This window comes from Rhyacophila brunnea, unplaced genomic scaffold (genome assembly GCF_057557595.1).
Source record: "Rhyacophila brunnea isolate RB1 unplaced genomic scaffold, BYU_Rbru_1.0 scaffold_1, whole genome shotgun sequence".
Lineage (NCBI taxonomy): Eukaryota > Metazoa > Arthropoda > Insecta > Trichoptera > Rhyacophilidae > Rhyacophila > Rhyacophila brunnea.
This window is the reverse complement of record NW_028232751.1, coordinates 4355101-4368284: the sequence shown is the minus strand read 5'-3', so window position 1 is coordinate 4368284 and position 13184 is coordinate 4355101. Positions and strand designations below refer to the sequence as shown.

Here is a 13184-nt window from a genome sequence, read left to right as displayed (position 1 = left end):
TAATTGCCATCTGTTGGGGGTAGACTAACACAGTCAAATAAATACAGGGTTTTTTTGTAATGTAATGCGTTGGAACGGCATTCCGGCACCCTTTTTCAGGCATTTTTAATGTTTCAAAAGCAACGAAACAATGTTCGCGCTTACATAGTACAAGTTAATTTTCCTGAATCATCTCGTGAAAAAACATATCCTGAAAAACTATCTCGTTTGATATATGCATAGAATTCTATTACCATTTCTTCAAGTGAATGTGAATGCGAATTTTCGCAAAAGTATCTAATTATTACCCCATTAAGAGTTTCGTTGAAGACCAAAACAGTTTCGGTACTTTTGTTCATCAAACTCGTTGGACCACCTTTGATACTTGTCAATCCTATCAAAATACGCTGATCGGTGGTTACTCAAAGAACTTTGGAAATCACCATTGCCACCACAAAGGGGCTGACAAGGCTCTAGCCTGGGGGATCGACTAGATAAGTGATTAATGCACATCACAAATTTGCTCTAATCGTAAAAAAATCGCCTACGGTGCTAATTTCCTTCAGGCGTATTGACATATTATTCAAATATGTGGTTGTGTAATTGCATTTTTTGGTTAATGTTTCTTGATACACTGAATACCCTAAATTTTACCTCTTGAATTTATGAATGAATTCTTACCATTTGAAAAACACTACTATCGAGCATCACACTGCCTTCAACCTTAGTGTACGTCCTGAGTGGCAGCGTTCGGCGCAGTTTTGAGCGTTTTGCGCAACTCAAACGTATAACCGTGTGTGAAAATGTTCGTAGACAATGTCTTTTTTTGGTTATACGTTTGAGTTGCGCACAACGCTCTACGGTGCGCCGAACGCTGGCACTGAGGCCTCACACTTAGTCATAGGTAGAGGGAGGTAGTTTAAAAGTTTGGCAACAAGTGCGTTCCGGCACCTTTATTTTTAAAAAAAAAGCCCTGCTTTTATAAATCATTAATTTCTTGGTTTGTGTTTACTATAATAATTTTCTTACATGGCTTCAAGATATGGCACACGTAGTGGTTGTGGTCGAACTCTTGCAATCATTAGTGTATTCGCTTGAAAAGTTTATGGATTGATACCCACACAAACTTCGTTTATTATCATGATGGTTTTTCGTCACAGATCAAGATTTATTTACATTTCTACTGCTATATTTTTTACCATAGTTTTGAGATTTTACTTTGTTTAGATATTTTCCATTGTAGAAGAGTTAGGGGAACATATTATCATGGAATGAGTAGATATTGCATTTTTTTAATACCATACTAAATAATAGTCTGTTTCTTATTTTCTCTACTTCCGTGGCTCACAAATAGGGTACAACTTCCCTGCTAATACTTTCCACATGGCTTGTTCACCTGCTTCTAATGTTACCTGCTTAATACTATTCATATTCCTTCACTTTTATTACGCTTAACCAGCTTCTCTCCAATGTCTCTCTTTCTGCTTATTCTTTTAAAGTAGTTAACAGATTTTAGCTATGCTTTATTTAAGCATCTTATTCCACCTGTGCTGTTCGCGCCGCCATGGCAGGTGACGATCATAATTTGACCAGTGGTCAGTTGTGATACTATTTACGTTAGTTTGTATTGGTGTAAACTATGTTTTGTTTCTTTCTTCCTTAGTCAAGTAAATTCTATTGAAACAATGTATGCATGTCTTTGATTTGATATCCAATGTTGCCAATTGGCATTCGGTCTATTTCAACTCTAATTCGTAAGTAACGTTTTTACGTATTTAATGTCTATAATGAAAGTGAAATGTTCTGTTCACGTCGCTATCTCAGAAAGATGTATTTATTTCATAATGTACATTTTATTTTCCTTTCTTGGGAAATTATAATATAAGAAATAATGTGAATATCACATTATATAGTCAGTTTTTGAAATATGTTTATCTCACATGTTGTGTACAGTACAAACATATTTAAACTGATATTTAACCGATTTGCTCGAATAGTTCTTTTTGTATGGATACTGTTTTATTTTATTTATAGTATAGTCTTATATGATGAGACTTTATTATAAATCATAATTCTTTCTGAAACTTAGTTTTAGATAATGAATTAAAATTATTCTACATGCATACTTATTTTCAAGATACATGAGCATATTATCTTCCATTCAAGAGTTTGCATTTTAATTGATACATTGAAGCTTTAATCTATTATGTAAATTGGCCTGTCAAATTCAATCTTTTTAAGTATTCCTTTGAAATGATTTCATTGGACGTTAATATAAAATTTAGGTTTGTTGTTTTTTTTTTATTATCAGCATAGTCATGTAAGAAAGTCAAAAACAATGTAATTTCCTTAAGAAAGCAGACAGTAGTAAAATTATCCATGGCCAATTATTAATATGTATTGGCATTTCCATACAGTCAATCTTCAAAGATTGTGATCAGCGGAGTGCCTCTACACGCTTGCTTCGAAGATATAGAACCGCTACTCGCGCCATACGGCACTGTGCAAAACTGCGACAAGGTGAACAGCCGGGATGCCAATTCTCAAACCGTGCACATAACTTTTGAGACGCAGGAGCAAGCTCTGAAGTGAGTACAAACCTTGGATCCAGTCTACCCGTATTATCTTGTCACCGACCCCGCGGTATTCATGCATTTTGTTACGCGCAATCTTCCATGATCATTGTTGGGTGTATTGTAAAGCGCCGTGGAACATTTTACTTATCGCTTCATATTCATTTTCTAATTGTTGTCCAGGAAATTAATGTTTCTTATCGCACAGACATCTCAACCCATGAATTGGCTTTGACAGATGGTATCGGAAGCATGTATTGTTGTTTACCTTTTCGTGGTTATAATATCTACCAAACTTATCATTTGTCATATGATTTAATTAATGCAGGTGAACTCGCTAAATAATCTGTTTACCCTCCTTAAGCCACCTCATTACATACCTGGCTGCCATTTTGTTGATAATATTGATTAGTTTAAGGTGAGCTTTATCCATTTATGATATTTAAATTGGTTGAACCATGACAGCAAGTGAATTAAGGGGATTCGTAAATTGTTTACTCTCACCGATAAATTTTAATTTTGCATACACCTTATAAGTTTACCACCTTCATCTACTTCTGTTCAATTATTGATTTTTTGAAGTACTGATATTTTTTTACAATTCTAATAATTTTTTGGCAATGAGAGGCAGGGGTCAGTGATTTTCATTCTTTTAATGACATTTAGAATTAATTTTTGTATTCAAGTGTGAATTAAACGCAGGCGCAATATCTGTAATAAGCATATTCTAAGATGATGTTACTATTTATCTGTTTAAACTCACGAAACTCTCAGATTAGAAGAGCAAGTCACAAATTTTGCTTTGAATTTAATTTTAATTGTTAGGTTATTATGACTATAATTAATTTTGAAGTTGAATGTTCTTTTTTTTGTTTTTTTTTTTTTTTATTTTAATCTGTCCGTCTGCTCCCTAATGTTGGCTGGGATAATCCTGAATAAATTTATAGTATCTTTATTTCCTAATATCGCATAAATAGGCTCATGAAGTATGACATGCAACTGACTTTCAATAATAATGTTTTGTTGTTTCTTTAGTGCCGTGACTGGTCTGAATGGTTATCAATTCGATGGTAATTGCCTGAAAGTCAACACACTGGAGAGGCATAGAAATAGAGCTGGGGGTCGCGGAGGTGCGCAGGCTCGCCCCACGGACTTCCCCCTGCGCCTGCTGGTGCAAAGTGATATGGTGGGTGCCATTATCGGCCGCCAGGGAAGCACCATCCGTCAGATAACGCAACAGAGCCGCGCCCGTGTTGATGTCCATCGCAAGGACAATGTTGGCTCGTTGGAAAAAGCTATTACAATTTACGGCAACCCGGATAACTGCACCAGCGCTTGCAAACGCATCCTCGAAGTTATGCAACAAGAAGCAAATAACACCAACAAAGGGTATGCTGCTTTTCAATATCTAATGAATATTTCGTTACTTTATTAATTTGCATCCAAATGATTTCTGAGGAGAGTAGAATCATTTTTTTTTTGCTGGCTATAGTACTAGCGATTAAGAGTAAGCGATTCAGTAACTTCATAACTCTGCCCACCCTGCATTTCAAGTTATCTGTTTTTTTTTTAATAACTTTTATGAAAGTATAATAAAAATAGATTTCAACATATTATTTGTGTTTTGGAGACCTTAATTTTCTGCCACCAATTTTAATATTTTTATTTTGTATTTTTCATAGTGAAATCTCATTGAAGATTTTGGCTCACAATAATCTCATCGGCCGCATTATTGGCAAAGGCGGTAACACAATTAAACGCATCATGCAGGATACCGACACGAAGATCACTGTATCTTCAATCAACGACATTAATAGCTTTAACTTGGAGAGAATTATTACAGTTAAAGGTGGAATTGAGAATATGGCAAGAGCCGAAGGACAAATATCTGCCAAACTACGACAAAGCTATGAAAATGACCTACAGGTAATTTATTAACACCAATTTTATTTAAGATTAGCTACATTGAAGTAGTTTGGTTTGTGAGATTGTTTCAGTTGGTAAGTGGGGTGTGGGGGAAATTACTTAAAGGAAATGCAAACACCATGACTAAATATACCTACTCTATCTTCTATTTAAATCGCAGATATCCTAGATTTAAAATTACCACTGCACATAATAATATGGTCATTAACTTGATCATTCTGTGTGATGGATCATTGCTGATGATTTTGGTCATCTATTGCATCTATATCTGTGACTACTTCCAATAGCGATAGAATACTTGACAAAATCATTTATTTAGTTTGAAAATATCAAATTGAAAGTTTGATCTTGGAAACATTTGGCATTATTAATGAAATACTCAGCGATATTTTAGTAGTTATAATTTGTATTTTTCTTTTAAATTTATTTTACAGGCATTGGCACCGCAGAGTATAATGTTCCCCGGTCTTCACCCAATGGCCATGATGTCCACGACTAGAAATGGTGCTTATTGTGGAGGCCCACCGACCTTCGCACCTCCTTTGTACAACCCTGTACCTGGCCAAGGCGGACCTCAACAAGGACCCGGCAATGGGGACTCACAAGTAAAGCCTTTTCCATTAAACAACTTTGCCGTTTAACTTCCCATGCGCAGCCAAATTGTTCATTCACTGTATATTAAGTTAATAATTATATCACATGAATTAACACTGTCCTTCCATCAATGTAATAGTTATTAATATAGTCAATAATTACTTTTCGGCCTAGTTTCATGTTGCTTTAATTACTATATTTTTCCATTCATGTAGGGCTTTGTCATGTATTTTTTATTCAGGTAGGTATTGCTTGTTAATAGCTTTTATGAACTAATTCAGTTTTTATTCCATTTTTATATTCATATATTTTATCAATTATTCGTTAAGATTTATCTTTTCTATATAAATACAGTCAAACTCAGTTAATTATGATCTCGGATGTAATGAGAAAACATTTGTTGAAATTTATACATTTATTCACTGTTATAATGAGCAACTTAGCGGATATACCGAGCTAAAATACTGTTATGGGTCAACCGTTTAAAAATATTTCGACCCTAAGCAATAATATCAGATCGGATCCGATGCCGCCGGGGGATGGATTAAGTTTATGACACTAGTTTAGTGTCTAATTGTTGTTTCCGCCGACAATAATGAAGAAGTATCCACGCACATGTTTGAAAAATTTATGATTTGTGAAGTCCGTAGGTAGCTACCAGCGTTCATTACAATAAACAAACTTCTTTTGTAGTTTATGAAGGCCATGCTTGTTTCGGGGATTTTTACGATGGTTTTCAGATTTTTATCAGATTATTCAGATTTAAAAATACCTATTCTCTGGTATAACAAGCAAATTCAGTCAGTCCCATCCTCGTAATAACCAAGTTCGACTGTAATTCATTTATACATGCCACTGTAAGAGCCATATATTTGAGATTTTGCATAGAGAGTATCAACTTTATCCCTATGAAATGGTTTACCTGCATATTATTATTTTTGACCGACTTCGAAAACTTTGGTATAGATCCCTGAACATACAAAATTTAAATAAAAATAAGGATTAACACATTGGAGACAACGTTGCAGAAAATGGTGAAAATCAAAGACCATGTCTGATCCTATAGGCCTCCACAGGTTGGAGGTTTGTGTTAAGAGATTTTTGTTTTTACGAGAAATAGATGTTTAGCCACTTGCTCAACCCATTATAGTGCCAAATCTTTACGGTGATAGGAGGCGGTTTGGAGAACTAGATCCCCTCCTTTCGCGTTTCAGTACTTACAATACTTCGAAATCGAAAACCATGGACAAGATACGACATGTGCGGAGCGCCGCCGCCATTTCTCATGTTAAAGATTTCGCAGTCTAGGTATTAAAACAATATGTGTATTTGCCACACCCAACATTCGAACCTGGGTCCCACGATACCATAAGTTGACACTTAGCCGCCTGGCCACCGTGGAATTGTTATTTGAATAGGTTAATATAATCTTAGATGTTTTTCTACATTCTCTATGCATCACGTACGGTCGTATGGTCTCATCATAAAGAAAATCTTATTGATTATAAAGCCCGTTTATTTAAATCTATGTAAATAATGGTAACAAGTTCTGTAGGTATGAGCTGGTTGGAGAGAGTAATTAACTTGAATCTGAACTACTGAATGTCTTATGTACTATATTCTGCTTCAGTTATGTATATCTTATTTATCAATTTGTTCCTGATGATAAAAAGTAGAATAATAATTAAATGAGATATCAGTAAACTCAGACCCGTCTCCAATGGGTTAAATATTGACAATGATTTTTTTTGTTTTAATAAATATATTTGTTTTAAATCTTGATTTTATTTTTTTTTCTTCCAGGAAACTACCTTCCTATACATTCCGAATAATGCTGTTGGAGCGATAATTGGCACCAAAGGTCTTCACATCCGTAACATAATTCGGTACAGCGGTGCATCAGTTAAGATTGCACCATTAGAACAAGATAAGCCACAGGAACCACCTCAGCAGCAGTTGCAAGAGAGGAAAGTTACGATTGTGGGTAGTCCCGAAGCGCAATGGAAGGCGCAGTTCCTAATTTTCGAAAAGATGAGAGAGGAAGGCTTTGTGTCGGGCACGGACGATGTGCGCCTCACTGTAGAAATTCTTGTGGCTAGCTCGCAAGTAGGTCGTATTATTGGAAAGGGCGGACAGAATGTCAGGGAGTTGCAGCGGGTTACAGGGTCCCTCATCAAACTACCCGAACAGGGAGCGGCACAGCTCGAGCAAGACACTACTGTCCACATCATTGGGCCATTCTTTAGTGTTCAGGTTTGTCCTTTTCGATTATTCTTTGTAGGATGCTATTATAAACTAACACAATCAACTATTTCAGGCATTGAAATGTTTGTCACAATCTGTACAGTGAATTCCATAGCGAATACATGGATGGGCGAATTGGTCACATATACATGGTGTATGAAAATAAAACCTTGGATCAGTAGTATAGACAAAGGATGGTTTGTTAATCATTTCACCTGTGCACTGGAATCCATCTTATTCCCGAATTGGAATTTTAAAAGTTTTGAAAATTATCTAAAATAAATAGTATCATGATAATGTAGAATCTTATTGATCTTGTTGATTGATTTTTGACATGTTTGTTGTGGCATAATATCTAGCTATAAATCTGTTTATAGTCAGGCAAATACAACATGGTTTTAATTTATGTGGAACTGCTTGATTACTTGCATATTTTAGCAACAATTCAGTCATTATTATAGCTCTGTCACATTTAATTAGCATACTTTGGTATTACGTGATCCTAATACTACAAGGTTCTAAGTGTTCATCCTTGAAAAAACAAACCCAACAAGAAGTGGTATTCTAAACTACCTCATTGTTACTTTTGTTTCTCCAAGGACAAACACTTTGAACCTTGTAGTTCTCCACTCGCGATTAGTTACCCTCGAAAGTTGATCTTTAGTATTCCTTAAACGTTTTTTTATTGACATCAGGTTATTTCATTTTTTTTTGTTTATATGTGTAAAGAATAGGTTCATTTAAGATTACTATATATTTTTTTCTTTAAAGGTTTGCAAATAATTGAACTAATTGGGAATATAAGTGAGGAATTTATGTGGTAGCTATTCCTAAAAAGGTTGTTGACATAGTACCTAGTTTCAAAAGCTTTTAATTAAGTGATGTTAGTTGAAAAACAATAAAAGAAGCATTTTTCAGTACATTTTGTGGAAAGATTCATCATGTACAACATTGCAATGAATATTGTCACTCTGGGTTCAGTTTATATGTATTTAAATGTGCTGCGCGTTTTTTTGTACCTTGCGTTTAGACATTTTGCTGTGATTATTGTGTAGGAAATCAAGAAACCATCAAACATAATACAGAAGGCCAAATTGCAGATAAGTATCTAATTTTATTTACTTTTGAAATAAATATCTCTGATTTAATTGTGTTTATTGGGTATTTATTTGTAAGATTAAATTGCTTTGTTATGTTGCATTTCTTCAATATCTTTGCTATCATTAGTTTCATATTATGCCTCTTGGTGTTATTTGATACTTTAAAAATTTATAGAGAAACTGCATATCCAAAAAAATGAGTTGTACAGTTTTTAAATAAACCTTCTTGAAATAAAAATATGGTCATTGAAAAAAGTTACGATTAAATATTAATGCACCCAAATAAAGCTTTAAAAACTTCATTATGTATTTCTTTTTATCAAGAAAGGTTTTTTTTTATTTACCTTTGTGCTGGCGAACATTAAAAAAATACAATTTCTTCTGTGTAAAAATGACATGCGAATAAGAATATTAAATTTTATTGCTGTGCGTAAGCGAATCTTGTATTAATCAATGCCTTGCCTTTAATTTGTCATTAAAAATATGTATACTATAATGCGAACAACCCTGCGGGGGGGTCCTGGGTTCCTCCAAGAATACTCACCTATATATCCACCAGTATATATTGTCTGCTGAGTGAGGGTGCTACATGCTAACATTTGATATATTATCATTCAATATTTTTATACTGTTGTGAGCTTTTTGTTCATAATTTGAGAGGATGATTTAGGAAGGTATTTGTATACCACTATCCAAACTTGATGTTTTCCAATTCTGATTGCATACATAGTAATAAATTTTAGCATATCTAAATATTTTCAAGTACATCTGGTTTTCTAAATTTATAGGGTGGTTATTTATTCGAAAAATCCCACTACAAGTTTCTCTCCCCTTCTCTTAGCTCTTCCCCCACTCCAGTGAAATTCTTATGCTCACTGAATGAAAAGCGAGGGAATTTCTGTGGACCGGGGGAAGAACAAACATTCGCTCACTTGGTATAAATGTGGCTATAAACGTCACCCTTGCCAAATAGACATCTTCAAATGAATCTGCTATGCGAAATAACTTAGCTAATTTAATCATTAGCTTTGGTAACGTTCTTTTCAGCTTCACTACTATATTTAGGTTTTGTCTCTATACTATTTTTTTCTACGTCATTGGGATCATATGATGATAATTAATATTTTATTATTATATAACATTAGAAATATTTATTCTGATGGATTACGATTTGTAATTAATTTTTTGCAAAACAGTATATGAATGGGTGCATGTTTAATGGATTTGACATATGGATACAGGTTTTACTATTTGTAAAAGGCTCATGTTGCGAATTTTATGTTTGTAGTGTCCGCCTGGAGCGGGATAAGTCAGAGTTTGACTTGGAACAGAAAATCTGCGCCACCGAGGCACTTGAACCAGCCCATCACTATGCAGCTGATTATGGAAAACTCATCCTAGCTCAATCCTTTCAATCAGGTGAGGATGCGAAGATAATACATTCTTACATTTTCTTATGAATTCTATTTTGGTGAATTGGCACGTTTGTGGATAGATTCTGGTTAATATAAGTAATGTGTAATGGTAATGTGATTGTACTTTGTACTGAAACACAAGTAAAACAATGTACATACTGATACAACAAGATAATTCGATTTAATATTATATTTAATTGCAGAGTAAATGATACATGCGCATATGTACATTCTGTCATACATTAAAAAAAATGTCTGGGTTGACAAGTGTCCACAAACGTGTTAATATGACACTAGCTGTGCGAATTTTTTGTTTATATATAATATACACCACTATAATGTATTACATATATCATGTTACTATTATTTTTTTAGGTACATTAAAATATACAAAATGTTATATATAAGTTTTTTTTAGTTTGTATTGCATTTAAGTTGTGCAAATATTAATGTGTAACTATGTGCTGTATTTGACTAATTCTGTGAATATATTCATTAAAATCTGCTGAAAAATTAATTTGTGTTTATTAATGACTTGCGTATTGCTGCCATACCCATATGTACCGATTTGTAAATTTGTTATGCAATTATATAAAACACGACTTATCTAAAAATTAAACTGGTTGATCTGCATTCTTTGGAGGGAGGTTTTGTATTGTCAACAATTGCTTGGATTGCATACATATATATTTGAAGAAAAACAATTTTTAAATCAAGATTTCAATTAACCATAAATAATGTTCCTTGTTATATAATTACATAACTATGGCAAACTAATTTTGTGTTCACGGCTGTGTATGCGCTTTTGCCAACAAATATTTTACTTGAAGGGTCTGTAATTGCTGTATTCAGTTATAGGTTTACGATACAACATCCACTGTATGTATATATTTATAATGCGCGAGATTCTCCTGATTTATTTACTGAACCAAAGTGACAATATTTTATTGCATTGTTTTAATTTTCCTCCTACTTTATATCATGAATTTTATTCATGATGTTGAATACAAAGAAGCTGAGGTAATTATTATTTTATCACATTGTATACTTGATATTCCATTTTTTTTTTTTTTTTTTAAAGAAGATTATATTAATAAAGGTAAAGTTTTTATGGTAATTTCACAAGATACACTTGGATTAACATTTTTCTTGAATTCTTGAAGTTTCTTGAAATTTCTTGAAGTCTATATTCTGTTAGCCAACCACTGTATGATTACATTATTTTGATCCAAATCCACACCTAAGGTGTTGTCCATATATGACATAACTTTTAAAGGGGGTTACCTTTAGTGGTACATATAATGTAGAAAATACGACTCTGCAAAATATAACCTCATTTTACTTACGGAAAATAAATATTCCATGGGAAAGATACTGAAAATCGATTTTCAACAGATGCAATCATGTTGCTTTGTTTAAAACGTGTCTATGATTTAAAAGGAGTAGTTATAATAAATCATTTGACAGTGATTAGAAGAAAATATATTTATACCATAACAGATATATTACTAATTGTTTGGAAATATTCTGTAGGAGACCATAATGTGAAATATTAGAATAGTTCAATAACTGACTGGACAAAACTTTTCAATCAAGCGTTGTATAGTATGTAAATCGTTAGAGGGCATTCCATTATTTTTTTTTATGCATTTAATGCGAAAAATATAAATGTTTTTATTTTGAGATGGTATTCCAGTTATTCAGTTTCGAGTTTGGCATATTTTATAATTAATTAAATTACAATGATTTTGAAGGGATCTTTGGCACTAACTTCATCTCTTTCTGATTAGTTATTCTTTTGCTTTTTAAACCATCCTTAGCTCGGAAGCTAAACACATTAGTAGAAAGTGGAATTCGGCCCATAGGCGATTATTTGCACATTCCTATTATAGTACAGTGGAAATTAATATTCAATGTTAGGAATATTTGATTGGTTTTGAGGTGTGCTTTTATGTTTTCAGTCTGCGCAGAGACGCATTCGAGCGATGGTGCTGCAAGCAACTACTCCTGGACGCCATCGTCGTGGAACAGCCGCCCCCTCAACCCCGCCCCAGCAGCAGTGAGAAGTCAATTCCCTATCTCCAATCCCTTGATTTCTCCAGTCTATTTCCAATTATGTTAAATTTTGTTGATTGTTTATTGAAGAATTACGGTAATCCCACGAAGCAATTAATTCACTTTAATTTGAGTGGATAGCTGATAGTGGATAGAAGGATTTTATGATATATAATACTTTTTTCTAATTGTTTTCTTTACCATTTTTTCTTCTAATCACAACTAAATTTGGTCGAGGATCCACAGTATAATCTTATTTTTAATTTGGTTACAATGTTTGATTTTTTTGTTTGTCATTTTTTAACCAAAAAGTTAGCCATAATCTTATTATTAGTTCATTAATGAGTATTTATCTTTAAAAACATTATTGGAATGAAGACGTTGGGCTGATTTTAGAGCAATTGGGTATTATGGCTGTATTTGGCCCTAAAGATTCCTACCACATTGAGTTGTTGACTATGACAAATTTTGGTCACACAATTTTGTTGGTGAGCGATTACAAGGAAATTGGTGATTTGATTAACAATGCGACTATTTCAAATGTTTTTTTTTTATCATTGTAACGTATGCATGTGCCTCACTCATTTGAGGTGTTTTGTAAATGTTTCATTAATTACATACTATAAGATTCCCTGTACTAACATGTGAACTTCAAATTTGCAAATTTTTTACATTTTTTTAAAAATATACCTAATACTACCTCGTCTACGAATTATTGTATAATTATTATAATAGATGATTTATAGTAGGTATATTACATAACAAATATATATATACACTCACATATTGTATTGAAGGATTTATATCATTATTTTATGAGACATAAGTTTACCACAATAATTATTATAATTTTCCGAGTCAATTGTTTTTTTTTTTACAATTTTTGAGTCCTCAATAAATAATTTGTGCAATCGATTTCTACTGTTTCCCACTATCAAAATGAACACGGACTTACTGTTGAAATATGTTCATTCCCGTTTGTACATTCAATTGAACCGTTAGTCTAAATTAGTCTGCAGGTGAAATGATACATTGCTAGGTTTATATGGGACTTTCTTGGAATTAATTTTGATATAGTCATAATAAATTCACCCTTGGGACAAATATTTTGATTGCACATATCTCAATAATAATAATAAGCATTAAATTCAATTCTGTACATAATATAGCATTAATTCCAGTATTCATTTGGTTCTTTATTTAACACGTTTCACAAACATACACTTTTATAATGGTTATTTTCTGTATAAAAATATATTATAATTTTTTTGTTCTATAATTTATGTTTGTCACCATAC

General features: G+C 33.0%; 1 protein-coding gene across 2 annotated transcripts in view; it reads left to right on the top strand.

Annotated features, from left to right (window-relative positions):
- Nucleotides 1-12822, top strand: part of Imp (IGF-II mRNA-binding protein) — a 51381-nt gene extending 38559 nt beyond the window's left edge. Inside the window, exons 2-7 of one of the 2 annotated variants that reach the window (XM_085940659.1) lie at nt 2397-2567; nt 3588-3941; nt 4235-4478; nt 4913-5083; nt 6876-7325; nt 11793-12822. In XM_085940659.1, coding sequence (XP_085796785.1) covers nt 2397-2567; nt 3588-3941; nt 4235-4478; nt 4913-5083; nt 6876-7325; nt 11793-11894 — 1492 coding nt within the window. In that variant the 3' untranslated portion in view covers nt 11895-12822. The remainder of the gene's footprint in view (nt 1-2396; nt 2568-3587; nt 3942-4234; nt 4479-4912; nt 5084-6875; nt 7326-11792) is intronic. The other variant, XM_085940664.1, reaches the window with a different exon arrangement.
- The last annotated feature ends 362 nt before the right edge of the window (nt 12823-13184 follow it).